This window comes from Podarcis muralis, chromosome 12 (genome assembly GCF_964188315.1).
Source record: "Podarcis muralis chromosome 12, rPodMur119.hap1.1, whole genome shotgun sequence".
In the NCBI taxonomy this organism is placed as follows: domain Eukaryota; kingdom Metazoa; phylum Chordata; class Lepidosauria; order Squamata; family Lacertidae; genus Podarcis; species Podarcis muralis.
Window position 1 is genome coordinate 25,022,262 of NC_135666.1, and position 25,701 is coordinate 25,047,962.

The 25,701-nt window shown below is 42.8% G+C and overlaps 2 protein-coding genes across 2 annotated transcripts in view; both read right to left on the reverse strand.

Annotated features, from left to right (window-relative positions):
- The window catches only part of LOC114607132 (macrophage mannose receptor 1-like), a 38,009-nt gene extending 36,618 nt beyond the window's left edge, over window positions 1-1,391 (reverse strand). Inside the window, exon 1 of the mRNA XM_028750003.2 lies at window positions 1,233-1,391. Coding sequence (XP_028605836.2) covers window positions 1,233-1,293 — 61 coding nt within the window. The 5' untranslated portion in view covers window positions 1,294-1,391. The remainder of the gene's footprint in view (window positions 1-1,232) is intronic.
- Window positions 1,392-4,903: 3,512 nt separating this feature from the next.
- The window catches only part of LOC114607716 (macrophage mannose receptor 1-like), a 59,511-nt gene continuing 38,713 nt past the window's right edge, over window positions 4,904-25,701 (reverse strand). The window contains exons 20-30 of the mRNA XM_028751140.2: window positions 24,426-24,568; window positions 23,624-23,738; window positions 22,520-22,662; window positions 19,071-19,173; window positions 16,597-16,829; window positions 15,914-16,079; window positions 12,666-12,818; window positions 10,575-10,685; window positions 7,896-8,081; window positions 7,050-7,085; window positions 4,904-5,503 (exon numbers count right to left, since the gene is read on the reverse strand). Of these exons, the coding sequence (XP_028606973.2) occupies window positions 5,274-5,503; window positions 7,050-7,085; window positions 7,896-8,081; window positions 10,575-10,685; window positions 12,666-12,818; window positions 15,914-16,079; window positions 16,597-16,829; window positions 19,071-19,173; window positions 22,520-22,662; window positions 23,624-23,738; window positions 24,426-24,568 (1,619 nt within the window). The 3' untranslated portion in view covers window positions 4,904-5,273. The remainder of the gene's footprint in view (window positions 5,504-7,049; window positions 7,086-7,895; window positions 8,082-10,574; window positions 10,686-12,665; window positions 12,819-15,913; window positions 16,080-16,596; window positions 16,830-19,070; window positions 19,174-22,519; window positions 22,663-23,623; window positions 23,739-24,425; window positions 24,569-25,701) is intronic.

Genomic DNA, 25,701 nt, shown 5'->3' on the forward strand with positions numbered 1-25,701 from the left:
ATTCTGTGAAAAAATTTCCTCTGCCCCATGGCTAAAAACAGCTTTGGTGGAGGATTTGGACAAATGTGTAGCAGGAAAAAGGTTTAGCTCCTCTTGCCTACCCAAACCATTGATCTCATCCAAATATTCCCCACTTGTCTGCTTTTATTAACACCAAGACATCTTCTATGGCCCACAATATGTGGTGACCAACTGATTTCCTATTTATTTATGTAATTAAAACCATTTGCTATACTGCCCATCAGTAGGAATTAGTCTGATGGTGATTTCTTTTTTTAAAAAAAATACACATAAGACATGAGAAATACAGTATCCTAAACGTAGTATCAACAGTCATAAAAAACACCAGGACAAATTCTTACCCAATAGATACAGTAAAAACAGTCATGTAGGCTAACAGCCTGCATGATTATAACACTCCAACCATACCAATAAATAACCTGAGAAATATCACATTATATTCAAGAACAGTAAGGATATGATGCTTTCCTTTCACGAGGAAGAGGTGTAATTTAGATTTGCTAAAGCGCAAGGAATGCACTCAGTGGGATTCTTCACTCTGAAGGAAGGCTCTTTGATCTTGCAGTTTTCTGTTAGCAAAACAGGGAGGAAGGCAATATTTTGGCAATTCCTCATTCCTCCTGCACACCATATATTTCCTCCCAATTTGCTCCAGAGACTTGGGAGACACCTTGGCACAGCTTGGGAAGCACGTGAGGAAGGAGGAATGGCAAATATTGTCTCCTGACAAAAGGCTCCACTGGATCAAAGAGCTCTGTTAGTGCAAAGGACACCAATGGAAACAACAAAAGGTGCCTTTTTTGTTGTGTACATAAATATGTCAGATATTCTTCTTGTTTAATATTTTAAAAATGTTATTGTTGATGCATTTCTTATATTTACAGTTCATTTTTATATAGTGAAAAAGAAAGTACAGTAATAGGATGCAGCGGAGTGTTGCATGAAGAAAGAACAAATTCTTTCTTGCAACAGTAAAAACATATGATGTAAATTACATTCAAAATGATGTTGGCTGTGATGTTATTGTAATTTAAACCTGATTTTATTGCTATAAGCAGATTCAATGTTTAATTACTTCTCATTGTATCTCCTGTTGCATGGATTTAACTTTAATGACGCAACATTAACTTCCAGAAGATGATTCAAATGTAAACAGCTAAATTTATTGAAGGTGCACCTTTACTTACTAAAGTAACAATAGTGGAGCTTACCTGGTACTTGAAAAGTCACTTGAATGAGGACCAAGAGATTTAGGAGCAAAAAGGAAGGCATCGGTCACAACCAAACCTACCACACAGATCCCATGGAAAGAAGACAAATCAGAGTCTGCTGCTTTTCAGTTACTTCTTCATAAATGAGCCAGGCAGAATGAAAATTTCACTTCTGTGTTTGACATGTTATAATGTAAACAAAGCCAAATTTTGCAATGCTGCAATTTTTTGTCTTTGGCAAATGCAGCGGTGGACTCAATCTGAATACAGTATACCAGGGCCAGAAGATCCTCTTGGCACCCTTTAATTTTTTGGTCATTGAAAGGGGTCCTTTGACTTTTAAAGGTTGGGAGCCACTGATATAAAGGAAATCTTTCTTGGCTACAGGGAGAAGTCAGCAGGCATCTTCAAGAACTGTAGAATATGTGGAGGGTAGCAGGCTATATAACCCATACATGTACGGGACTCTTACTTCATAACTGGTGACACTTTTTTCTAATGAGAATAGGCAAATAAATATGTTGCACTTCGCATTTAATGTCTTGGTGTAGGTGTGCAATGGTGTTCTTGTTTTCCTTTCACTCAACAGCACATTAGCACCTGCCATGATATAGATATGCTGGAATATATTATCCTTTCTGGGGCAACAGAAGCTAACTGCATTTTATTCCTGTAGTCATGAAAGTACTACAGTTCAAATGAGTTTAAAATGCAGAACGGCATGTGTTCATAGTATTTCTTTTTTTGTAAAATTATGTTTGGCAAATGTGTCTTTTGTTTTGTTTTGTTTTGCTATAACAAATCAGGAATATGGAACCAGCTGTAAATAATGGAATAGCCGGGAGTGTGGGGGAGAGATGCTGATTCTGTGCTACAGAACTGAAGTAACGCAAATTGCAATCTAAAAGGAGGACCCCTTAAGACCATTAAGTCCAGGGTCTAAACTCAATTAGCTGCACTACTGGTCTTTATCATTCCACATTCAGAAGCAGACTGGAGTGGCAGTTGACTCTTCCTTCAACAGTGGCAATGGGCTGGCATCCTGGACTTCACCTTATGCAGCAGGTTAGTTTAGCAGAGTGGGCCAATCTTCCAGTTGGGAAGATGGTGGTCAGGGGGCTTAATAATAGTAATAATACCTTTATTGTACCAACCTGTGTACAATTAAATTAAATTAAGAGGAATAGGCAGAGGAATATATTGGGAAAAATTGCACACAAACATGTTTTTGCTCAGAAAACTTCACACTAAAATGATGTTGAATTTTCAGGACCCCATGAATGCAAATGGGTAGGGAAATATTGAGAAAGGAATTTAAGATGGAAAAATGACAAGCCATAGCCCTCCAACATCTGCCACCTAAGGTGATCACCTGACTTTGCCCAATGGTAGGGCTGGTTTGCTCCCAAGGTCTCCTTCTCATTACAGAACTTTGGCAGAGCAGAACTGTATGTAAAGGTCCTCTTCCCAAAGGACAAGGACTTGATTAGACCTGGCCCTATCTCATCCAGATTGTGTTCTCAAAATGGTGAAACCCTATGGGAAGCTCACAAAAAGTGCAACAGCATTCTCCCACTTGCTGGCCCCAGGAGCTGGCATTCTGAGGTCTTCTGCCTCTGATACTGGAAGCAATATAACCATCAGGACTAGAAGCTATGGACAGCCTTCTCCTCCATTGATATCTCCACCTCCACCCCTGTAGGAACTAATTTGCTATGCTCTGTGTTCCCCTGCATCATTATGCTGAGTGTTTTTTCTTGTCCTCGCCAGCAGCAGCCAATGCCTATTTCTGGAGCAGGGGCAGGAAATAACGCCGGGGCACGAGCTATAAAGAACAACATGTGCGGAGGAGGTGGGGAGGATCATGGGGCTGCTCTTGTGTCTTGTGCAGTCCAAGTAATGCCTAGCCCCTCGCCCCCTGCCCCAAAGGAGAACTGAAAAAATGTGACTCAAGCAGAAAGAGAAGTGAAAGCGTGCTGTCATGTTCAGAAGTTTCCTGGAAAAAAATGGAAAAATTGTTCAAGTCTCTTTTTCATTGCAGACATTGTTACTGTCTGGTCCGGATCCTACTAGATCATTCAGAAGAATTAATTCAGAAAAAAAGGAAATGCTATATGAACATCTCATCAGGGATTTCCAGATATGTGAAACCCCTCTGAACACATTATTTGTGTGTCTAAGTGAGGTCTCCATACACGGACATGAGTTTGTTGTGTATGGATGCTTTGCCCCTGTCCTTTCTGGACATTTATCCCATTGATTGCAACTTTGTCCTGTCACCTATTGTGCCAAAATTATGTAACTTACATTAATTATGCAAGTTCTGGTGGCATTATGTAATTCCACCCCGTTCATTTAATGCAAAGGAAACACAATGCAAATGGATGTAATCAGTTATCCGTCCTTTGCGGATTGTACACAACAGCAGTAGGGAATACTGATCATATTGGCTGGATTGATTTCTATTCCGGGCGTGGGATAAGTAAGGCAACCTCAGCAATTTCTGTTCCTGTTTCTGGTTTGCTTGTAATTCTCTTAGCATCCCCTACTGAGTGAAATCTTAATTAAGCTGCTTATGTATGTTTTTGTTGTTCTTATTCATTTTTCAATTTCATTTCATTTTTATTTTTGTTTTAAAACTATTGTGTTAGTACTTGGTTATTTTTTTAACCCTGGGCTCCTTTCGGAGGAAAGGTGGGACAAAAATTAATACAAAATAATCTCCAGAGCAATACAGCCCTTTACTCCCAGATAAATAAGGGGTGAGGTGCAAAGGCAAGGGAGAACTGTCCAGCAAAGGGAATGGGTGAGTCACGGTGAGGCAGTGGCCTCAGGTGGCTGGCTGGAGAACAGTCAGGAGGTAGAAGATCTGGGTCCCAAGGAGTGTGCTGCTTGCCTCCTAAGCTTGTTGCCCTCCTCCTCCCTGGCTGGCTACTGCCTGCTGCTGCTCCTCCTCAGCTGCCTGCTCCTCTTCCTTCTCCTGAGCTGCGACCTGCTCCTCTTGGGCTTCCTTTTCTCTCCCTGGCCACCTTCAATAGTGGCAGGCAGTGGCTTCGGTGGCAGCGGGGAGGCAGCTTTGGCAGGGAGGGGGGCAGCACCAGCTTTGCCTCAAGCAGCAAAATGTCCCCAACCAGCCCTGTGTATGAGTGAGTGTGAAATGGAGGAGGAACAAGCAGATAACCACGTGGTAAACGGGAAAGGTATGAGAATAGGATACTGACTGTCACTGGAATAAGAGAAAGGGGCACTACCTGTGGTGAATTAATGGAGGAGAGGTTACAGCTGAATAAGAGGGGATAGCCAGCATTATCAAGGATCCAGGAAATAGAGAAGAGAGGAAATAGGGTTGTAAAGTCTGGGGCAGCAAACCAGTGGTAGCCTAAGTGGCAGAAGGATAAATAAGGAAACCTGCCTGGCGTGCTCTGGTCCATAGGGTCACAAAGAGTCGGACACGACTAAACGACTACAACAACAACAACAACAAGTTTATTGAATTTGTGAGGTCCATGCCTTTACACAAAATACCATAAAACATTATTAAAAGATAAACAATAAAATTATAAAAGTAAGCTAAAATTCATGCCATGCTATCCCAGCAAGGAAACTACCCAAAAAACCCCACCATTCAGGAAAGAAGATACAGCAACAGGTTAAGAGAGCAATGGAAGGGACCTCACCGTTTCATCCAGGACTAAACGACTAAACAACAAGAAGAAAGTACCTAGGGATGAGATGAACCCTAACCTTGAAAGGGGAAGAGCTCAGCAGGTGGCTCTGAACATAAGCGACTGACTGGGGCTCTGAAGTAAGATAGGAATCTTCACACTTGGTTTTTCAAGTCAAGTAATTTTTAATTTGAAAATATTTCATATAACATTTGTTTTCACTAAGTAATAATCATGTTTATACTGTGGCATCATGATTCTCGTCACAGGAAGTACCACTACTTATTGCAGCTTGGAACAATTAATTTCCAGCAATGGTCCTGGTGAGCTCAATGTGACTTACTCCCAGGGAAATGCATATAGAGTTACACATTTGTTAATCTCCCTCTTTTTCATCCTCACCCATTTCTGAATCTTTATTTGGAAGAATGACTACTTTGTCGTGATACATAGGGTTGTCAATGCTACCAGTGATTTCTTGTCGTCTGCCTCTTCTTTTGTAGAAAACATAGGCTGCTACACCCACACCAATGAGGAGGAGGAAGATAATCGGGAGAACCGCCTTCAGAACTCTGCCCTGTGTTGATGCCAGACTGTCTTCTTGCTCTACTAATGGGGAAAAAAAGGTACATCATACACACAGAGAGAGCAGTAACTACTTTATACTATAACCAATGGCTATCTCATTGTATGACTAAGAAAGACATCTGGGTGGTGTTTAGGGATAAGGGATAAATTAATGTCAAATCCACCAAATTCACACTTTCTAAAACAATATGAAAACTGAAAAACAGCCATCTTTTAAAAATTTCAGCTGCCTGAAATTTGTAATCCAGTTATCCTGTGAAGTAATATGTTCAAAAATGCATATACTGGAGTAAGGAGTACAGATATTATGTAGTTAAAATAACATACAAAAATGCATTGTATTTAGGGAAACTGTTTTGTAAAAATGTTTATATTGGGGAAAATTGCACACAAACATGTTTTTGCTCAGAAAACCCCCCACATAAAATGATGTTGAATTTTCAGAACCCCGTGAATGCAAATGGGTGGGGGAATGATGAGAAATGAATTTAAGATGGAAAAATGAGAAGCTGAAAGAAACCCAACCCAACAGAGTCACACATCCCTGGTGTTAGTGTGCTGCACCTAAGCATAGTCTGCTGTGAGCTTACAAACCAAGGAAATGGCCATCTGACGGGGGGAGGGGCAGGGAGGGAAGGAGATGCAAAAGCTGAACTGATGTGGAATCAGAACCTGTGTGTGTATGAGAGCTGCTCTGATTCTCCTTGAAGTAGAAAAAGAAAGGCGCTTTTTAAAAAAGAGTTTTGGCAGGTTCTGAAGGAATCCAACCCAAAAGACATTGGATAGTTCAGTGCAGCTGAACGATTCCCAAATGTCAAGGCAATTTGCACTACAACTTTAACAGGATACCATTGTTTTATGGGTATGCAGATGAGAGAGGAACTTACCCTCTCCCCCCGCCCCACTTTTCACATGCAACACTATTGAACTTTCCATTAAATCAAGATCTCTCTGCCCTCCTCCACCTCTCCTGCTTCCTAGTATCTGTTCTTCACCAGAAACGAGTTGCCATCCTTTCTTCCCCAGTAGAGCCAGCAGAACCAGTTTGTGCCCACATATCTGGTAGGAATCACCCTGAGAGAAAGTTCTGCTGTTGGTTTTTGCCTGCCATCCTGCTACGAAAGACATGACTGCTACCGGGGTGGGGATGGGAGTGGCAGCCCTCCAAGCAAAATGACATAACAGTAGTGAAACAGCTCAGAATCATTGTGATCAGCATGCCCACCATTCTGAGTAATGACTTGATCTTGATCAGAGAGGTTGTTGCGGCCTCAGTTGCACCATTTATGAGACTTCCATGATTTAGAATAAGGTTACCATTCTCATTACAAATGGGGAGCAAAGAGTGAGAGCTGAGCTGTAGTAGGGAAAATGACCTGATGTCTGCAAGGTCTTTGCAGTGTCCACCTGAATGTCAGCCTGCATTCCTTCCTCTGGCCCCATTAATCTGGATTTACTCTTTTTGATAGAAAATCTTACAAATTGTCTAAGGGAAAAACCCACCTGCTGTTGCCAATGGTAAATGCTTAACACTTTAACTTAGTTATTTTAATAAGAGTCTTACCAGGCATTTTTGAAGGAGTTGTCATCTCTTCAATAACTATAAAACAAAAGATATGCTTACTGTGTAAATTATAGATATCACAGCAAAATACAAAACCAAAAGTCAGGCATGATTCTTTACTAGTGCTTATTACCAATGCTGATGTTTCAATACAAAACTTGACTATTTAAAAATGTTAAACAAGCATTGAATCTGAAATGTTTAGTGCATTCACCAAATCCCTGTGATAGCAGCATCAAGTATAGTGACCTTAACTTTAAACCTGTCAGTGTGGAAACTATTAAATTATATTCCCTCTTGAAGAAAAGGACTGATTTATAAAAAACATTATGAATTATAAAAACTCCACAGTTCTAGGGACTGTAAATGATAAAGGGGGAGAACATTTATTATTAGGTATTTATCAAATGTTAATAATCTTATTATATTTAAAAGACAGGCTATCATATTATTAGCAGCAAAAAATAAATACGCTTCAGCTTTGGTTCTGTCATCACTTCTGCCATTTATTATTAGGGTGTCAACAATTGGAAGCATCAGTAAGGTCTGCCAGAAGCTGGACAGGCAGTAGGAAGTGACAAAGAGCGGTAAAGACAAAAAGCAGCGCCTCCATTTGATGAAAAGCGGCTTATGCAACATAAAGGATGGTAGACAGTATATCTATGGAGAGATTGCCACAAAGAATGCTGAGAACTTGCTAGTAAGGATAGCTCGGGGGGGGGGGGGGGATGTTGTTAAAATGCCAAGATAGGAAAAAGTCCTAAGCAGTAGCTCTACTCATAATTAAACTACTATATTGAATCAGAATTATAGGTAAATTAAATCTAATAACCATTTAAGACTTACTTTTGTTTATTTTACATATATATCCCTTTTCATAGTGGCACACTTCCCTGAACCACTTCCCATTTTGTTTGTTCATGAAAACACATTCCTCATAATAAAAATAGTATGACCCAGGATCAGGTGTGGGCTTTTCATTGTCCCAATTGACAAAATCCAGTGCAGTGTTATCTTGCCATATCCATTCTCCTATTTATTAAAATAAATAAATTACATAATGAAATGGAAAACAGTAGAATAATAAGTGTAAGACAATATTAACAAAAACAATAATGTTAGTAGTAGTAGTAGTAGTTTGTACCCCTCCTATCTAACTGGGTTCCCCCAGTCACTCTGGGCGGCTTGTAACAAATTATAAAAGCCCAGTGAGACGTCAAACATTAAAAACCATCCCTATACAGGGCTGCCTTCAGATATGAAAATATGTTTTAAAACTAAACTGACTGCTTTTCCTCTCAAACGTTTGCAGTTTTGAAAATGTGCAAGCTACCACCATTATCATATCAGAACACTGAATGCACTAATGATCTCAGTGATTTTGGGCAGCATTAACCCACCCCCAATACAACGGTGTAGCTATCAGCTTGGGTGCCTGGTGCGGCGCACGCGTCCTGCAGCCTTGGGTGGGGTGAGCTGCCATGGGGGCGGGGCAAGCCAAGGCAGGGCAGCTGCGTGGAGCCTCTCTGCAGCCTCTCCCTCAGCTTTAGGGTGGCAGAGGCAGTGGGGAGACGCAAGCCCTGCACTGATCAAAAAAGCAGTGCGGAGCTTGCAGGCAATCCACCTGCCACCTCCCCCTCAGGAGATACACATGGCTCAGGCACGTTGCAGGCCCTGCGGTGTGCCGCCCAGTGCCCCCACCTCACCTAGCTACCAGTGGCATAGGAAGGGGTGTGTAGTGGGTGCAGAAGTTGTTCTTCTTCTTTTTTTAAGTCTTGTGAGCCCAATTCTTTAAAATTTATTTTAAAAACACATATTTTTGCCATTTTGTCACCCCTCCTCAGTGATGACACCCAGGGCGGACCGTACCTGCCGTACCCTCCTTCCTATGCCACTGCCCCAATGCCCCCAGAGACTTACCATCATTGTGCTCCCCAACATTTGCCTTTTGCTGCTGTCACCCTCCTCTGGAGGAGAGCTTTTGGAACCAGCTATATGCCATCTACCCTTCTGCTCTGAACTGTATTTAAGCCTCATTGGAGTGAAGCAAGACCAGCAAAAGAACCTTTATTGTTGTTTTGCTTTGTGTGTTGGTCCTTAAGCCTTTTGTAATATTGAATTTATTATATGTTTGCCAAATTGTTCCTTTTTTGTTTTTTTGAATTTACTGACATGTTCTGCATTTTGTATATTCGAATTTCCAATGCTTTGCATTTCAATATTTTGAATGTTTGCTGTAAGCTGCTTTGGACACAGCTCATTGTGGGAAAGCGCCATATAAGTGGTCCCCATACTACCAAGTTCAAGATTCTTATGTTGATACACAAAACCCTAAACAACTTGGGTCCAGGGTACCTTAAGGTCTGAGGCCTCATATCTCAGTTCAAAGGACTTCAGCAGAGATATGGGACAATAATTCCTGTTTGATTTAGTTCAGCATGTCTTCTGAGAGATTACAGAGTCTATATCAAGTCTTAGAAGGAGCACTTAAAGGAGCTGGGTGAAGGAATGATCGCCGGGTGTGGAGCACACTTCCATCCTCAGACAAACCACAGCTGTCTAAACATCATGCCCTCTATCTAACCTTTTACTTTCTTAGTAGTCTGCCGTGCCCTGTCTGTGACCTTTGTCTCCTTCGTCATACATTGTTCAAGGGGAAAGTGACGCGGTGGAAACAGGTGCCAAAATAACTTTGTACTACCCCTCAATCTTGGGATTGGAAGATGTGTAAAGGTCACAGTCCAAAATGTATCTGACTGGTTTTGCATATTGTGCTAATAAAAAGAGCCTCGGCAGAGCTAGCTAGCAGCTTGCTTATGCACAGCTCACCTGTATTACCAACTCCTGCCTCGTGTCCTTCACTTCAGCTGGGTATGTTTATATTCCCAATATGCCCAAAGGGACATCTGGGGCAGATAGCAGAGCAATAATCAAACTAAAAGGGATGTGATTAGGGCCAGGGCTTAAAGATTTGAAAGGAGGTTTGCTTCCTTTATTATCATTTACTATCTAGTTGAAATTCTTGTTGATTGCTATCATTTAGATGCTCAAAGAACTTGACCAAGCAGACCTTTTTTGGCATCTTTTTTGGGTAAATTGATTTTTTGCCACATTTTATGTAGCTGCCCCCTTTCACATATAACCCTTTTATTATTCCCAGTGGAGTTTGGTTGGATGCAGGTATTTGAATTTCCAGACAGCTCTCTTCCATGGCTTGTGATAGGAGATGATTAAAGAACGGGGGGGGGGGGGAGCAAATCATTTCACTTTTCAGGGGGCAATAAGATAGTGCACATGCCATGAAAGAACTCACAGAAAATTGGTGAATTTCCTGAATGCATGCCAAGCAGACTCATAAATACAAGGTGATGTGAATTTGCTAGTACCATTTGCTTGCGCTAACAGTTATTCCTGCTGAGCTCTTTTACTTCCAAAAACCAAAGCAAACATGAAATGCCATATGTTTGAACATATTTTTGCATTAATAATATATTATACATTAAATATTGAATGTTAAACAGTCACCATCATTATTTTTGAACATTCCAATCCAATACTCATCACGAGATAATAGTTGAGTGTGATCCATCAAAAAATGCAGTTCAGCTAAATCTACTATCGAAGTCAAGGTGGCACCTAAGATACAGAAGAGGAGTAAAGTTAGCTCATTAAAAAGTTGTCTTCCCCTTGAAAAATATGAGACTGCCTAACAGAGTATGACCAATGATTCACTGTGCAGTACTGGCAACAATATAAGGTTCTAGATACCTTAGAGAAAGTGTATATCTTTTTCTTTCAAATGATTGTAATCGCTATCCTATTGCATAATGTTGTAGTAGAAAAGAATCATTGTAACCTAGCTGTTTTCCCCAATAATAATAGTTAAGAAAAACTTTTAAGGACACTGTATTTCACTGTGTAATGGTCACATTTTTGGTGCCGCTTTTTCCATTCCAAAAGGGTATGTGTGCAACTATTACACAGGGAAATACAAAAGTGTGACCATTATGCGAAGGAAAAAATGGGGACAACAGCAGGTGGATCTGAGGAGCTGGGCCGATGGCATGGGGAGGGCAAGCACGAGCTGGAGACAAAATAACTGTTGTTATTGGGACCATGGGGAGAGAGAGAAAGACACTAGCATACCTTTCTGTAAAAAGCGAAGCCCCTCCTTGTGCATATAATAAATAATAGTAGTAATAATAATACCCTGCCCATCTGGCAGGGCCTCCCCAGCCACTCTGGGCATATGTTCCATTGCCCAGCCTACTGATGTGCAGCAGCATTGCTCACCTATCAGAATCTCTATGGTGAACAATAGTCACCGCTCTATGCTTTGAATTGCAAGAGCGGAACAGCCATTCAAATTTAGACAGGAAGTTCCAGTAAGGAACGCCATGGGAACAGCATATGAGTGGTGACAGCAGTGCCTGTGGCCAGGCCTGCCGGTGCCCGCCGTATCTCCCCTCAGCCCACATGTCCCAGCCATCCCCAGCATCGGTTCCCATTGAAACAGTGATAAAAAAGCAGCAGGAGGAAAGTGGGAAGAAACATTCCCACTCGCTCCACTCCTGCTAGGAGCTCATGGCCAAGCTGGTGAGGTATGAGGGGAACAGGGGTGGCGGCAGCTGGAGGAGGAAAAGAAGAGGCCTCAGGCCTAGAGGAGCCTCAGAAGTAGTTACCCAGCGATTATTATGCAAGGAATGCTCTGGGACCATTTTTGGGGTCCAAAAAAGGGGATGCGACTATTATGCGGTGGTGACTATTATGTGGTGAAATGTGATAATACTATCAAACATTTCTCTCATCTTATCTCACTATACATGATAAAGCTATTTTAGCCATCTCACCCTTTGCTTTTTCCTCTAAGACTAATTGCAGTTGTTAACAGTCGTCAACAGGTTTACCAGACCTATCAGCCAACCACCCATTCCCACCACCCTTCTGAGTCATACCCCTCCCCGCCCTCTCACTATATATAAGGGTCTGGTGACTTCTGTTTCAGTGTATCTGAAGAAGTGCATGCACACAAAAGCTCATACCAATAACAAACTTAGTTGGTCTCTAAGGTGCTACTGGAAGGATTTTTATTTTATTTAAAATAAATGTCATTTTTGCAAGTTAGATGGTTCACAAATCCTGAACTCCAATACTTAAAACATATTTCACTCTGTATTTCTAACTGCACATAAAAGGAAAATAGCCACACAGTTCTTTAGTGTCAGCCCATTAACTGTATATGTTTGGTAATTTATTACATTTATTACATTTTCATCATACATTACCTCCAATGAGAGTTTACGATGAGACGCTGGGCTCATCATGTTTCCCAATTTATCCTTGCAACTGAGATATACTAAGCTGAATGGCCCATGGTAATCTAGTGAGCTTTCTGGGTGAGCAGGAATTTGAGCTTCTGCCTCTCTTGTCAAAGTCCAGGGCTAAAATCCCATATCTACATAGGCATCTATAAGTGCCATTGAACTCAATGGGACTTACTTCTGGAGAGAAGTATAGGAGAGAACTGCAGTGCAGGTAATCACCATACCACACTGGCTTTCCGTACTAACTAGAATGGAAAATTCATGTTGTGATCTAATTCAAAATGATACCCACCTAACTGAGCACATTTGAAGGAAGCTGTTGGCCATGTATACCAACCAGAGTAGAATTGATAGCAATGAGCCCGAAAAGGTACCCAAGCTTTCCCATCTTCTTTTGATGCAGGGCATCTTCCTGGGAGCTGCGGCTCCTCAGTTGGGATTGTACCTATTATGGAGAACATATTTTTCTTTCAAAAAAGAGAACAGGCATCTTAGAAATCTATAAACACTAGCAATGTGCATAAGGTTCAGAGAAATCATGAATCATGAAGCAAAGCACGATATCTCAGAGAGAACTTAGGCTCATAAATGTGAAATGGGATCTGTATGAATTTGCACATGTCAAAGCAGAGAACCCCCACTGTGCAATCCAGACATTTAAATGAACTGCTACAGACAGGTGCCTACTACAGTGGTACCTCAGGTAAGTACTTAATTCGTTCCAGAGGTCCATTCTTAACCTGAAACTGTTCTTAACCTGAAGCACCACTTTAGCTAATGGGGCCTCCTGCTGCTGCTGCGCCACCAGAGCACGATTCTTGTTCTCATCCTGAAGCAAAGTTCTTAACCTGAGGTACTATTTCTGGGTTAGCGGAGTCTGTAACCTGAAGCGTATGTAACCCAAGGTACCACTGTAATGCCTTTAGCGCAGAGGTTTTCTACCTTTTTGAGTCCAAGTCTCCACTGACCAACTACATTCTGTGGCAGCCCTGTGGGGGCTCAGGATCCCAGTTATGTCACCCCTTGCCTGCAGAGCTGGCAGCCTCTCACCCTTTTTCGAACACCCTTGCGCAGTGTTCCCTCAGCCTCCTCTCCTCTCCCCTCTCTCCTTGGGAGTCCTCTGGGCAGCAGCTGCCAACATCCCTGTTCTCTGAGCCATCACCACGCCCTGCCCCCAAGAGAGGTGCCTCCTCACACCTCCACAGGGGCCTGGGAAGTGGGTGCCCCCAGGCTTAGTGGCCCAGTGGAGACTGGCCAAAGTTTAACGTGAGGCCAGCACCTTACCTTGGGAAGCAGCAGTGGCAGCACCGGGCCCTCAGCTCCCAGGCAGGCCTTGCACACTGCATGCATAAGAAAGGCCAGCGCAACGCCTGCCCGCCCAGCCTCACACTTGCCTGTCCATTCCCAACAGCAAGGGCTGGCACCTGCTGGACTGGCTGGCTGGGCTCCCTCACCCAATTGCTTGTTTACTCCGAGGCCGCCTCAGTTCCTGGCAACCCTCACCCCCTGGCCAGCCCCAGAGGCACGATTCGCTTGGGGAGCTTGTAGCCAGGGCTGCTGCAGCAAACAACTGCACAAGCCTTTGGGAGGCAGAGACTTGAAAGGGCATCAGAAGAGGGAGGGAAGAAAAGAGGGACATTGACCAGTGATGCCTGCAACACCCCTGACCATCATCCAAGGCACCCCAGGGTGCCACAACGCAATGGTTGAAAGCCACTGCTTTAGTGTACCAGGATGCCAGAGTCAGATGATGTCAGAAGGGAGAGCAAACACCAGAGTGAAGTGGCGACTAGGAGAGAGAGCTCTGTTGTGATTGACAAGTCAAGCTCTTTAATCAGAGAAGATGGTTTTACATGGAAAGCCAATCCTTTAGTTTTTCCAACCCTAAAAATCTAAATATTTATTTTTATTTGTTTAATCAAAAACATATAATTCTGTAACATCTAGGAAGTAAAGAAACAAAGAAGAAAGTACAAGAGAATTTTAAATTGAACACACACACACACCAAAGGGACAAATTTAGATTGTTGCATTCACAATTCCTGTCAAGAATTAAAAAAAAAAAGTATTGAAGGGTAGTAACATGTCATTTTTAGACATTTGCAAAAAAGACGCGTATTTCTACCTATGGTGGGAGTGTAATCCTCTGGCAGCTTTTTGGAAGACAGTGTTTCCAGAAATTAATTTAATAACATAGCAAGACTGATAGCAATTCCCTCACTGGCATTCCTGGAGATGGGCCAAATGAAGATGGGTTGAATAAAGAATTGATTCTGTATTTCTTGTTAGCTGCCAGGATGGTTATTGTTAAAAAAAAGAGAGAAAATATTTAGAAGGTTAAAAAATCAGCTTTAAAAGTACCTAGAAAACAGCCCCTGGACTGATAGCAGGTTTCTTACCCAGAGACTTCCATGTTTCCCATATTCAGGCCAATTTGTCCACAAAACACTAGGGGAGATTAACCATTTCTTTTTTTATCCACCCGAACTGTAACAGCTGCCACTATCCTTCTGCAGTTATTGTTCTGCAATGTGACAGGATTCCTACCCTCAGGGTGGGTGAACTTACCAACAAATTTATGTCCCAAATAAACATAAAACAGTTGTAGGCATTTTCTCTCTCTCCCCTCATCCCATTTTTAAAAGCAAACTTTAATCAAGGTATTTAGCGCAAAAACCCCTGGACCAATTGGTTTGTAATTTGGCAGACTTTATCCATGCTCTTACCATGCTGGCAAATGTCGGCCGCTACTGTCATTTTTAAAATTCAGAATAGTGAACAGAAGTGAAGGTAGGGGGAAGAGAACTCCACCCCTCAAGCTGAATTGGACAGTCAGGGAATTGGCCTGAGCAGAATCAGGTGATTTTATAAAGCAACACCTAGAATCTGAAATACACACCCACATGGTGTGTGTGGGTGTGGAGAAATAATGAGACACTTAGCCGCAATCTGGATGAAGATGGTTACTGTGGTCAGAATTGTATATTCTGAAAGTAGAATAAATTTGTTTAACAAGGCTCAGTTCACCATTTGATCAGTCTGCACGGTTTAGTAGAACACAATTTTGTTGTATCCTTAGTGGCAAGCCATATCCTTAAGCATGTGGTTAGACAATCTGCATCAGTATCAATCTCATTCAATGGGATTGAATAAGCATCAATGGAAATTATTTATAAGTATTGTTGTTGTTATATTTTTCTACCCTTCCTCTCACAAGAGGGTAGGGCAGCTAATTACAAAGGTACAACAGTAAAAAAACTCAAGGAGAAAGACCATTCGGGAAGGGGGATTTCAAAGCAGGAAAAAGATCCCCTACTTCGTTACCCCTCCTTCCTTTGGAAGCTAGTTGTAGCCTCCGTTCTATTTTTGTTTGTTTATTATTCTAACCTGGTGGATTAAATAGTAACCTTTTACTCATTTATTCCTTACAAAATAGTCAAAAGTGCCAAGAGCACATATCTCAGTACTGTGCTCAAACGGAGACTTTATTGGAGTTAGAAAGTAATGTTCCACATGAAAACAGATACTTCCTTTGCTTACCAGTATACTGCTCACAGGCAGAAAAGTAGGTTTCATTGCAAGCTCCTGTTTTCCAATGACCCTCAAGGTCCATGAAGACACAGGCTGTTTTCTGCGTTGGTTCTTCAGGTGCCCAATTAGTATATGCCAATCTCCGGTTGTTTGTCCATGTGTAGTGCCCACCAGTCTAAAATCCAAATGCACATGGAACAATACATGCTGGTTTAGAAAAATCTTTGTTTCCCACAACATGAATTCTGCATCATTTATTTTCCCCTTTCATTTCACTTGCACATACACTCAATAGAATCAGAGAATTGCATAGAGTTGGAAGAGGCCCAACAGCTCAGCTAGCCCAACCCCTGCAATGCAGAAATCACAGCTGATTTCTCCTACCCTCCAGAGCAAGAAAACAAGCTTGCCCCACCCTTTCCGTGTGACAGCCCTTTGGATATCTGAAGCTGGCTATCATATCACCTCTCAGTCTTCTCTCCTCCAGGCTAAACATACCCAACTCTCTAAATTGTTTCTCATAAGATATGGTTCCAGGCCCTTGATCCTCTTGGTCACCCTCCTCTGTACATGTTCCAGCTTGTCAATATCCTTCTTAAACTGTGGTGTTATTCCATCACTGGTATCCCACCTGGACTGATTGCCACAGCACACAAGAGCCCTAAACTTGGCTTGGTTGGCCAAGTTCTTACCATATTGCTGTTTAGACCAATCCACACAGGCTCTCCATATTTCAACACCCACAGCCATAGGAATGATTGAATGTAGGGATTCCAAATGCTGGCAAGCTCTGAGTGTTCTGAATTACATTTTTCCCTGGCCTCTTCCCAAGTCATTTTGGGAGCAATGAAAGAGTAGCTGCTATTCCCAAAAGGGATATGGCGAAAGGCTGGAGCCATTGTTTCGGGCTGTGATAACGCAGGATCTATAGGAAAGCAATCAAGAGAAAAGACAAAGTCCAGATTAGACTTTATATGTTACAAATATTTTATTTCACTGGATACTGAAATTTTGTAATATTGTTATCACATACATCTTAATATCTCAAAGTTACTAAAAATTGGCAATGAAGCATTTAAAAACCTTGAAAATCAACATTTTAAATGTCAACAAAAACATTCTAGTTCTAGTTCAAGATGACACAGATAAGGCATCAAAATATATTTCCTTTATAGTCTCAATAGAAGCAAACCAAATTCCCAACATGTAGTCATAGAATCATAGAATCATAGAGTTGGAAGAGACCACAAGGGCCATCGAGTCCAACCCCCTGCCAAGCAGGAAACACCATCAGAGCACTCCTGACATATGGTTGTCAAGCCTCTGCTTAAAGACCTCCAAAGAAGGAGACTCCACCACACTCCTTGGCAGCAAATTCCACTGTCGAACAGCTCTTACTGTCAGGAAGTTCTTCCTAATGTTTAGGTGGAATCTTCTTTCTTGTAGTTTGGATCCATTGCTCCGTGTCCGCTTCTCTGGAGCAGCAGAAAACAACCTTTCTCCCTCCTCTATGTGACATCCTTTTATATATTTGAACATGGCTATCATATCACCCCTTAACCTCCTCTTCTCCAGGCTAAACATGCCCAGCTCCCTTAGCCGTTCCTCATAAGGCATCGTTTCCAGGCCTTTGATCATTTTGGTTGCCCTCCTCTGGACACGTTCCAGTTTGTCAGTGTCCTTCTTGAATTGTGGTGCCCAGAATTGTGGTCCCCAGCCAAAGCCGGGCTCAGGGCGGCTAACAACAATAAAATAGTGCAACATTCTAAAAACATTTCATTATAAAAATTAATTAAAATCAAATTGATGGCAACCATTAAGCTAAAGTTCTGTGAAGATTGCCAAAGGAGGGAGTCAGGCTGCGCCTTGACCAAAGGCCTGGTGGAATAGCTCTGTCTTGCAGGCCCTGCGGAAAGATGTCAAGTCCCGCAGGGCCTAGTTTCTTGTGACAGAGCGTTCCACCAGATTGGAGCCGCAGCCGAAAAAGCCCTGGCTCTAGTTGAGGCCAGCCTAACCTCTCTGTGGCCTGGGACCTTCAAGATGTTTTTATTTGAAGACCGTAAGTTTCTCTGTGGGACATACCAGGAGAGGCGGTCCCGTAGGTACGAGGGTCCTAGGCCGTATAGGGCTTTAAAGTTTAAAACCAGCACCTTAAACCTGATCCTGTACTCCACCGGGAGCCAGTGCAGCTGGTATAGCACCGGGTGACTTTTCTGTTAATTTTCTTCTAAAAACATACCAGTGTTTCTTTGGCAGATTTTCCACTTACCTTAAGTCCCCTGGGAGTGATGGTTTGTGGCCTGGCACGACCACAGCTGAGCTGGGCACCATCTTCCTGTCCCACACACCCGTTGGGGGACAAAATCCTCCTCCTGTGGTCATGCGAGTTGGCGGGAGCCTGTCTGTTTAATGGGACTATGACAGGCAGGCTAGTGGGTATGGCCATGTCGTTCATAAAGGGGCGCCACGATTGTGGTTCCTGGCTTGTATGCCACTAGATCCCGCACCCTTATTCCCTATGTATCAGCCTCCGGTCCTGCCTGGAGGTAAGTGGGCAGGCCATGCTCAAGATCCAGCTATGGAGATTCTCCATCATTCTATTTGGTGCTACGTAGGAATTTTTATTGCTGATGAACTGGGCCTGTCTAGAGGTTTCTGCCTACCTCGTGGCAGTGGTCACCAACTGTCACAACTTTATGGTGGGTAAAGCATTGGGTTGGATCCTTAGCCTGGAGGGGACAGTGTTGGGGATCCCACACCCTCCTGCTAAAAAGATTTGGTACCCCAATAAAGGAGGGGATAGTAGCCAGATGGGGGCTAATGGGCCATGACACCTGTCCCGAGCTGATGGATCACTCTGTTGGGCAGGCACCCCTAAACTCGGCCCTCCAGATGTTTTGGGACTACAACTCCCATCATCCCTAGCTAGCAGGACCAGTGGTCAGGGATAATGGGAATTATAGTCCCAAAACATCTGGAGGGCCGAGTTTGGGGGTGCCTGTCATAGGGTGAACCTTAATCCAAGTTCGACCAAGCCAAAAAGAAAAAATCAGCAGTCTGACTAGTTGATTTAGGATACATACCCAATGCCTACACCAAAAATTGCTTACACCTGTAATCAATAATCAACTTGCAAACATCCGTAATCAATAAAGTTAAAATGTACCAGTGTTTCTTTGGCAGATGTAGCTTTTCTTGTCAGAACATGGTCCATTTCTCCACCTTCCTGCCATCACTAGAGGCTCATGCATAATAAAAACACAGTCTCCCTAAGGAATAAAAACACTTACATTGTGTAGGGGGCAATCCTTTTGTCATAGATTTTTCTTAAGAGCCCTCCTTTTGTACTTCTCAAACTAGATGAAAACAGTATCCTATCTTTTTAGAAATAAGTTTGCAGATGGATAGTTCTCATCACTGATAGCTCTCATCACTCATCACTACTCATCACTGTCTTGCCCAACCCAGCCAAGAAACAGCCTCCACCACTGAATTAAATATCTAAGGAGGGGCTGGCCCCATTGTATCCTGGGATCAAAGGGAGTTAGTGGAGTCCAACAAACACCCTGAGATTGCTGCAACTAAGGATGCCTGTGAATTCACGATACCTGATGAAAGCTAATGGATCATACAACTCAACACAATCCAGACTACACAGTTGCTTGTGTGATTCCAGGATCAGATGGTGCCAAGTCCACATCAAACCCTAGGCTAAAGGTGCACTGCATGTCTGGCAACACAAGGCTGAGGCATCTGATGAAGATCTGCATTTTTAAATGAGCTTTAAAAATATATATTTGTAAATGTTTGTATCTCTCAAAGCTAGGTGCTGGCAGATGCTTTCCTAAACAGGGCCCCTCTGATTTATTTATAGAAGGAGCCAAAATTCTCAAAGTTGTAAAAAAGGGAATTACAGGCTGGGAGCAAAAGGTTACTAGGTTACTGACCCTACAGAATATAATCAAGCTGCAAAGACACAATTAAGAAGTTTTATTGTTTAACAGAAGACTCGAGCCACATCTTCATAAGGTTAAAAAAGGGCAAGAGCTATTGAGAACAGCAGCTGACTGGGAAAACCGAAGAGGCTTCTCTGTGAAGTTGATTCTGGTACTGTTTTTATTAAATTCCTTCTCTTTGAAAAGGCCTTTTCCTTCTAGAAATCTATATATGTTGTGTATGAAATATATTGGCTTAAATGTAATTATGCAAAAGATTTAGAAAGTAAGAAATGTTAGATTCTTATGTTAGATTCTTATTTCATAGAATCATAGAATCATAGAATCATGGAGTTGGAAGAGATCACAAGGGCCATTGAGTCCAACCCCCTGCCGGGCAGGAAACACCATCAGATCACTCCTGACATATGGTTGTCGGGCCTCTGCTTAAAGACCTCCAAAGAAGGAGATCTTTCATTGATGATGCGTGAGAATGTGAACCTAAGAACTCTGACCTCTGTTTAAAATAAAAATTTAAAACCACTAGCCATCTGTTCTGGAGGGCAATAGGGCAAGGAGGGCAAGAGGTGAGCTGGTAATTAAGGTGCCTTGTTGAGGCAAATGTAAGATATATGACTACTTGTTTGCCATTTATAGATAGAAGGAAATATAGCTCTTTGTCTCCCATAAAAGGCAATAGGAAATGGGTGTCTCTTTTGTGATTGGTTCTAGCAAACAGCCAATAGGAATTTCAACCAGGCTGATTGGACAGAGGCAGCCAAAGGAGGAGCAAGGGGGCTGGGCTGAGGGAATATAAATGCTGGCCATCAGGGCTGGAGGGCAGAGCATTGGTATCCATATACCACTGTGTCTCTCATTTATTTGTCTGACAAATAAATTATTATTTTAATTTCTCTATTGCTGCATTGAATATTTCATTCCAGCTAAGCGTTAACCACAAGCAGGGTGCTACAAGGCCTCGCATCTCTGCACCCTACTCAGGGGTAAGGCATGTTTTAATGATGCATGCTCTGGATGAGGTCCCTGTTGAAGTTTACAGGAAGTAGGGTAGTCAGCAGGGCCGGCTATAAAACTGCTCACCTGATGCCTAACTCTTCCTGATACAATACTGTTTCCAACAAGAAGCTTGGCTTGAAACACTCTTCCTGCAGGACAATTCAAGTCTTGGCAGAAATAGTACATTACCACTGAGTACCCAGTGTGATAAATTTCCGCACAAGCTCCTCCACAAGAGGGAGTCCATGTATCAGAGTGAGGATTCAGGACACTTCCTGAAAACTAGTCTTGGGAAAAAATAAAATGGCAGCCAGGCTTAAATGTAGAGTTTAAATGTAGCAGGGTGGGGGGAGCTGGTTAATCACCTGATGCCACAATGGCATCAGGGGTCAAGGTACTTGAAAGTCAGCTGATTGCCAGGATTTCAACATGTAGTGCTTCAGAAGTCCATCCTCCTTTCTTCCTGCTCTAATGACACCAGGTGATTGGCATGTGGGCGTAGCCTTGGCAGAAGATTGACCACAGCTTTTTAAGGAAAGGGTTGTCAGGTGTGAGCATCAAAGGGGAGCAGTAACTCTACCTAGACAGTGGGTGGTATTCTAATAACTCGTCCCACCAGCACACTGACAGGACAATATTTTAAATGCTACAATAGAAGCCATCTCAGATTCTTGCAACTTTCTCAGCATGTTTCTGAATCCTTGTAAGACCTAATATAAGTGATTGCTATTTGAGAAAGATGTGGCAGCACCTACCGGTCTGAAGATCAAGGAAAGTGTGTATGGAAATGGGTGAGATGCCCTTCAGAATGTCTGAATTCCCCAACTCAGTAGGAAATGTACAATTGAAACAAATGGCAATGCTTCAGTGGGTTTTGGGGAGGAAGGTGTTAACTCTAACTAGGAAACTAAGCATTGACAGATTATCTTCAAATCTTTCATCCACTGGCAGAATGCAAACAGAATAAAAATGTCCAGAGAGAGTTGAGGGAAAGTTTCCAACCCTCCAGACCGAATTTAATTGACACAATTAAAGCAACATGCCTTATTTGGCATATAAGTTGTTTCACACCAACTTCTATAGAGGCTCTTCAGAATCTGTTTACAACTCTACTGCCTACTTTTGATAAAAATGTAAAGGTACCCCTGACCAATAGGTCCAGTTGCGGACGACTCTGGGGTTGTGGAGCTCATCTTGATATACTGGCCGAGGGAGCTGAGGGAGTCATGTGCCCAGCATGACTTAGTCGCTTCTGGCGATCCAGAGCAGGGTACGGAAACGCCGTTTACCTTCCTGCCGAGGCAGTACCTATTTATCTACTTGCCCTTCAACGTGCTTTTGAACTGCTAGGTTGGCAGGAGCAGGGACCGAGCAACGGGAGCTCACCCCGTTGCGGGGATTCGAACCAACAACCTTCTGATCGGCAAGCCCAAGAGGCTCAGTGGTTTAGACCACAGTGCCACCTGCATCCCTGCCTATTTTTGATACTTCAGCACTAAAAGATAAACTAAGTAGATGCCCCTCAAAGTAGGTGGGGGGCAGAAGAGAGATATATATAAATGGGGTTGCTAATGCTGAGAAGGTGTTCCAGGAATAGAATATAGGATACATTTCTCATCTTGGGGGAGGGGGAGAGATGAAAGCCTTTGCAGGCAGGACTTACATTGTAATTGGGAAAATTTCGGGCCCAGTTTGTAAAGTAGACTCCACTTCCACTTGTCCATACAAAACTGTAACTAGAAGTACAATCATTCAGTCCAATCCAAGGGTCAGTTGCAGCACTATGTAATTGCACCATAAGGAATGCTAAAAAACAAAAAAACAAAAAATGACTAAAACATAAAAATTTCACCATGGTGGATTTCACCACCATGACCAATAAGTAATCAATACCATGAACTGATATATTTTGTATACAAAAAACCTATAAAGTTTGATTAATTCAGGAGTTTCCACCACAGTGCCCCTCAGGTATTATTGACTGCATCTGCCACCATTCCTGTCCATTTGCTATGTTTGCTGGAGCTAACAGGAGTTTTAGTCCATCAGATTCCAGACACCTTAAGGTAACAAAAAGGAGCAACTAATCCAGCACAAGCCCTTCTGCACCTGGAAAATGCAACAATAGGCCAAAATTACTACAAAAAGCTTTCATCTTAGGAAGGGTCTAGAGCTGAATTGGAAGATCATAGAAGAAGAACAGATCCTTAAGCTGAGGCTCCAATACTTTGGCCACCTCATGAGAAGAGAAGACTCCCTGGAAAAGACCCTGATGTTGGGAAAGATGGAGGGCACAAGGAGAAGGGGAAGACAGAGGACTAGATGGTTGGACAGTGTTCTTGAAGCTACCAGCATGAGTTTGACCAAACTGCGGGAGGCAGTGGAAGACAGGAGTGCCTGGCGTGCTCTGGTCCATGGGGTCACGAAGAGTCGGACACGACTAAACGACTAAACAACAGAAGAAGCAAGGCCAGGATTTTACCAGAAGTTTATGGATGTTTATTGTTTGTTTGCAGATAGTTGCCTTGTTGATATTATCTTGTGTCTATTGCAGTGGTCATTGCATTATCACCCTATTCATTGTTTTATTGTTGCACTTTCCTGGTTAGCAGCTCCTCCATGTGCCCTGCAGTTTCTCAAGTTACCAGAGTGGCAAGGAGCCACCTGTAACAGTTTGTCTGGCATGAAAGTAACTTGAACCCAGGCTCCTGAACTTGCAAAACATTAAGCCTATAAGAACAACATGTTTTAAAGGCAATGACTGCACCTTGTGTTTCTTTGTTTGGTATGCTAGCCAGATTTCCTCCGGATTCTTTGCAATCAAGTCGTGCTTCGTGCCAGTTTTTCCTCTCTTCTTCATTCAAACCTAATAGTTTGAAGCACTGTGAAGAAAAATAAAGAGCTGTGATATCCACTTTCTTTTAGAAATAAATGTCAGAAAACTAATGATTGAAAACTGCATTTTATTGCTTTTAATTTGATGCTTTGGATGATGTCATTGCCTTTTAAATGTTTTGGTATTGTTTTTTCTACAGCCAGCTCTGCTATGCAACAAGATGAGATTGCCTGCGTCAGATGAAAGAACGCCTACACTTTTCAAATTGTAGGAGCAGTATAGGAGGGAAGCATTTGAGCTTCTCTTTGACCTGTTTCCCCCCTAAGAGTGTCATTTAATAAAAATTAACATAACCAAATTCTGAAAATTTAGTTTGAATACCATTTAACTGCTCTTTTGGGTAGCTGATACATAACCAAACTTTAAAAATACCACCTCTTATTTTAAAATCTGGCATTTTTTTTTTTTTTGCAGCACAGCAGTCCTTTTCAGTCCTTATAGACATGGGGCAGCGGAAGCGGGGTGGCGGGGAGAGATGTGTAATCATGATGGGAGGTTTAATCCCTGAGCTACGTGCACATTCATTTTAACCTCTATAAAGAGCCTTTGCATAGAACTGTGGAAATGGAGAGCAATCACTGCATATTCAAAAGCCCTGGGAAAATATTCACTGTATGTGCTATAATAACTGAAAAGGGGTAATATACCAGTATATTGGAAATCACTTAGTTACCTTTTTATCAAAGAAAAGCCAGCCATCTGCACAGCCTCCAACAGGTGCAGGCGTTGTGGGAGCAGCAGCTGAACGGACAGAACTCTTATCCCTTTCGCAGATGAATCTGTTCTCAGCACCACAGTTTATGTCATTCCATAAGCCTGAATAGAGAAGTTTTGTGTTGATCAGTAAGATTAAATCACTCCCAAATGAAAAATAATCAGCAGCCGTTCAAGGATGCATTACAAATAAAGGCTTGACAGCAAGTACTACTACTGTACTGGAAATAGAGCTTGCAGGTCAACACACTGCCCTTGATTGTTGTGGTATATATACCAATTATGCCAGTACACAATCTGAAGAAGAAGAAGAAGAAGAGTTTGGATTTGATATCCCGCTTTATCACTACCCGAAGGAGTCTCAAAGCGGCTAACATTCTCCTTTCCCTTCCTCCCCCACAACAAACACTCTGTGAGGTGAGTGGGGCTGAGAGACTTCAGAGAAGTGTGACTAGCCCAAGGTCACCCAGCAGCTGCACGTGGAGGAGCGGGGAAGCAAACCCGGTTCACCAGATTACAAGACTACCGCTCTTAACCACTACACCACACTGGCTCTTCACTGTGAAGGCACATGGTACAATAACTTTTCTGAACTTAAGCTGGTCTCAGTCTGATCAATGTGCTTCAAATGGAGGCTGTCCATGAACTGTATGTTGCATAAGTTCCATGTTGGAAGACAGTGGGGCTTATGGAGAAATGTTAACAATAAAAAAAAAATACTGTAAGCAGTTTTTCACAATTTGAACTACTTACAGTTCCAATGTTATTAAAAATAAGCAATCTTTAATGTACCGTATTTTTCGCCCTATAGGATGCACTTTTCCCGCTCCAAAAATGAAGGGGAAATGTGTGTCCTATGGGGCGAATGCAGGCTTTCGCTGAAGCCTGGAGAGTGAGAGGCGTCGGTGCACACCGACCCCTCTCGCTCTCCACGCTTCAGGAAGCTATCCGCAAGCCTTGCGTGCCCGGTGGGAGGTCCCGCCGGGCGCGCAAGGCTTGTGGACAGCACCCTGCAGCCCGAAGCACGGGGCGGCCTCCGGAGGATGCCCCGTGCTTTGGGCAGGTGTCCGCAAGCCTTGCGCGCCCGGCAGGAGGTCCCGCGGGCTCGCAAGGCTTGCAGGCAGCAGCCTGGAGCCCGAAGCAGGTGTCCGCAAGCCTTGCGCACACGGCGGGAGTTGCCGCCGGGCTCGCAAGGCTTGCGGATAGCAGCCTGTTCTGGGGGCTGGGGTCGGGGG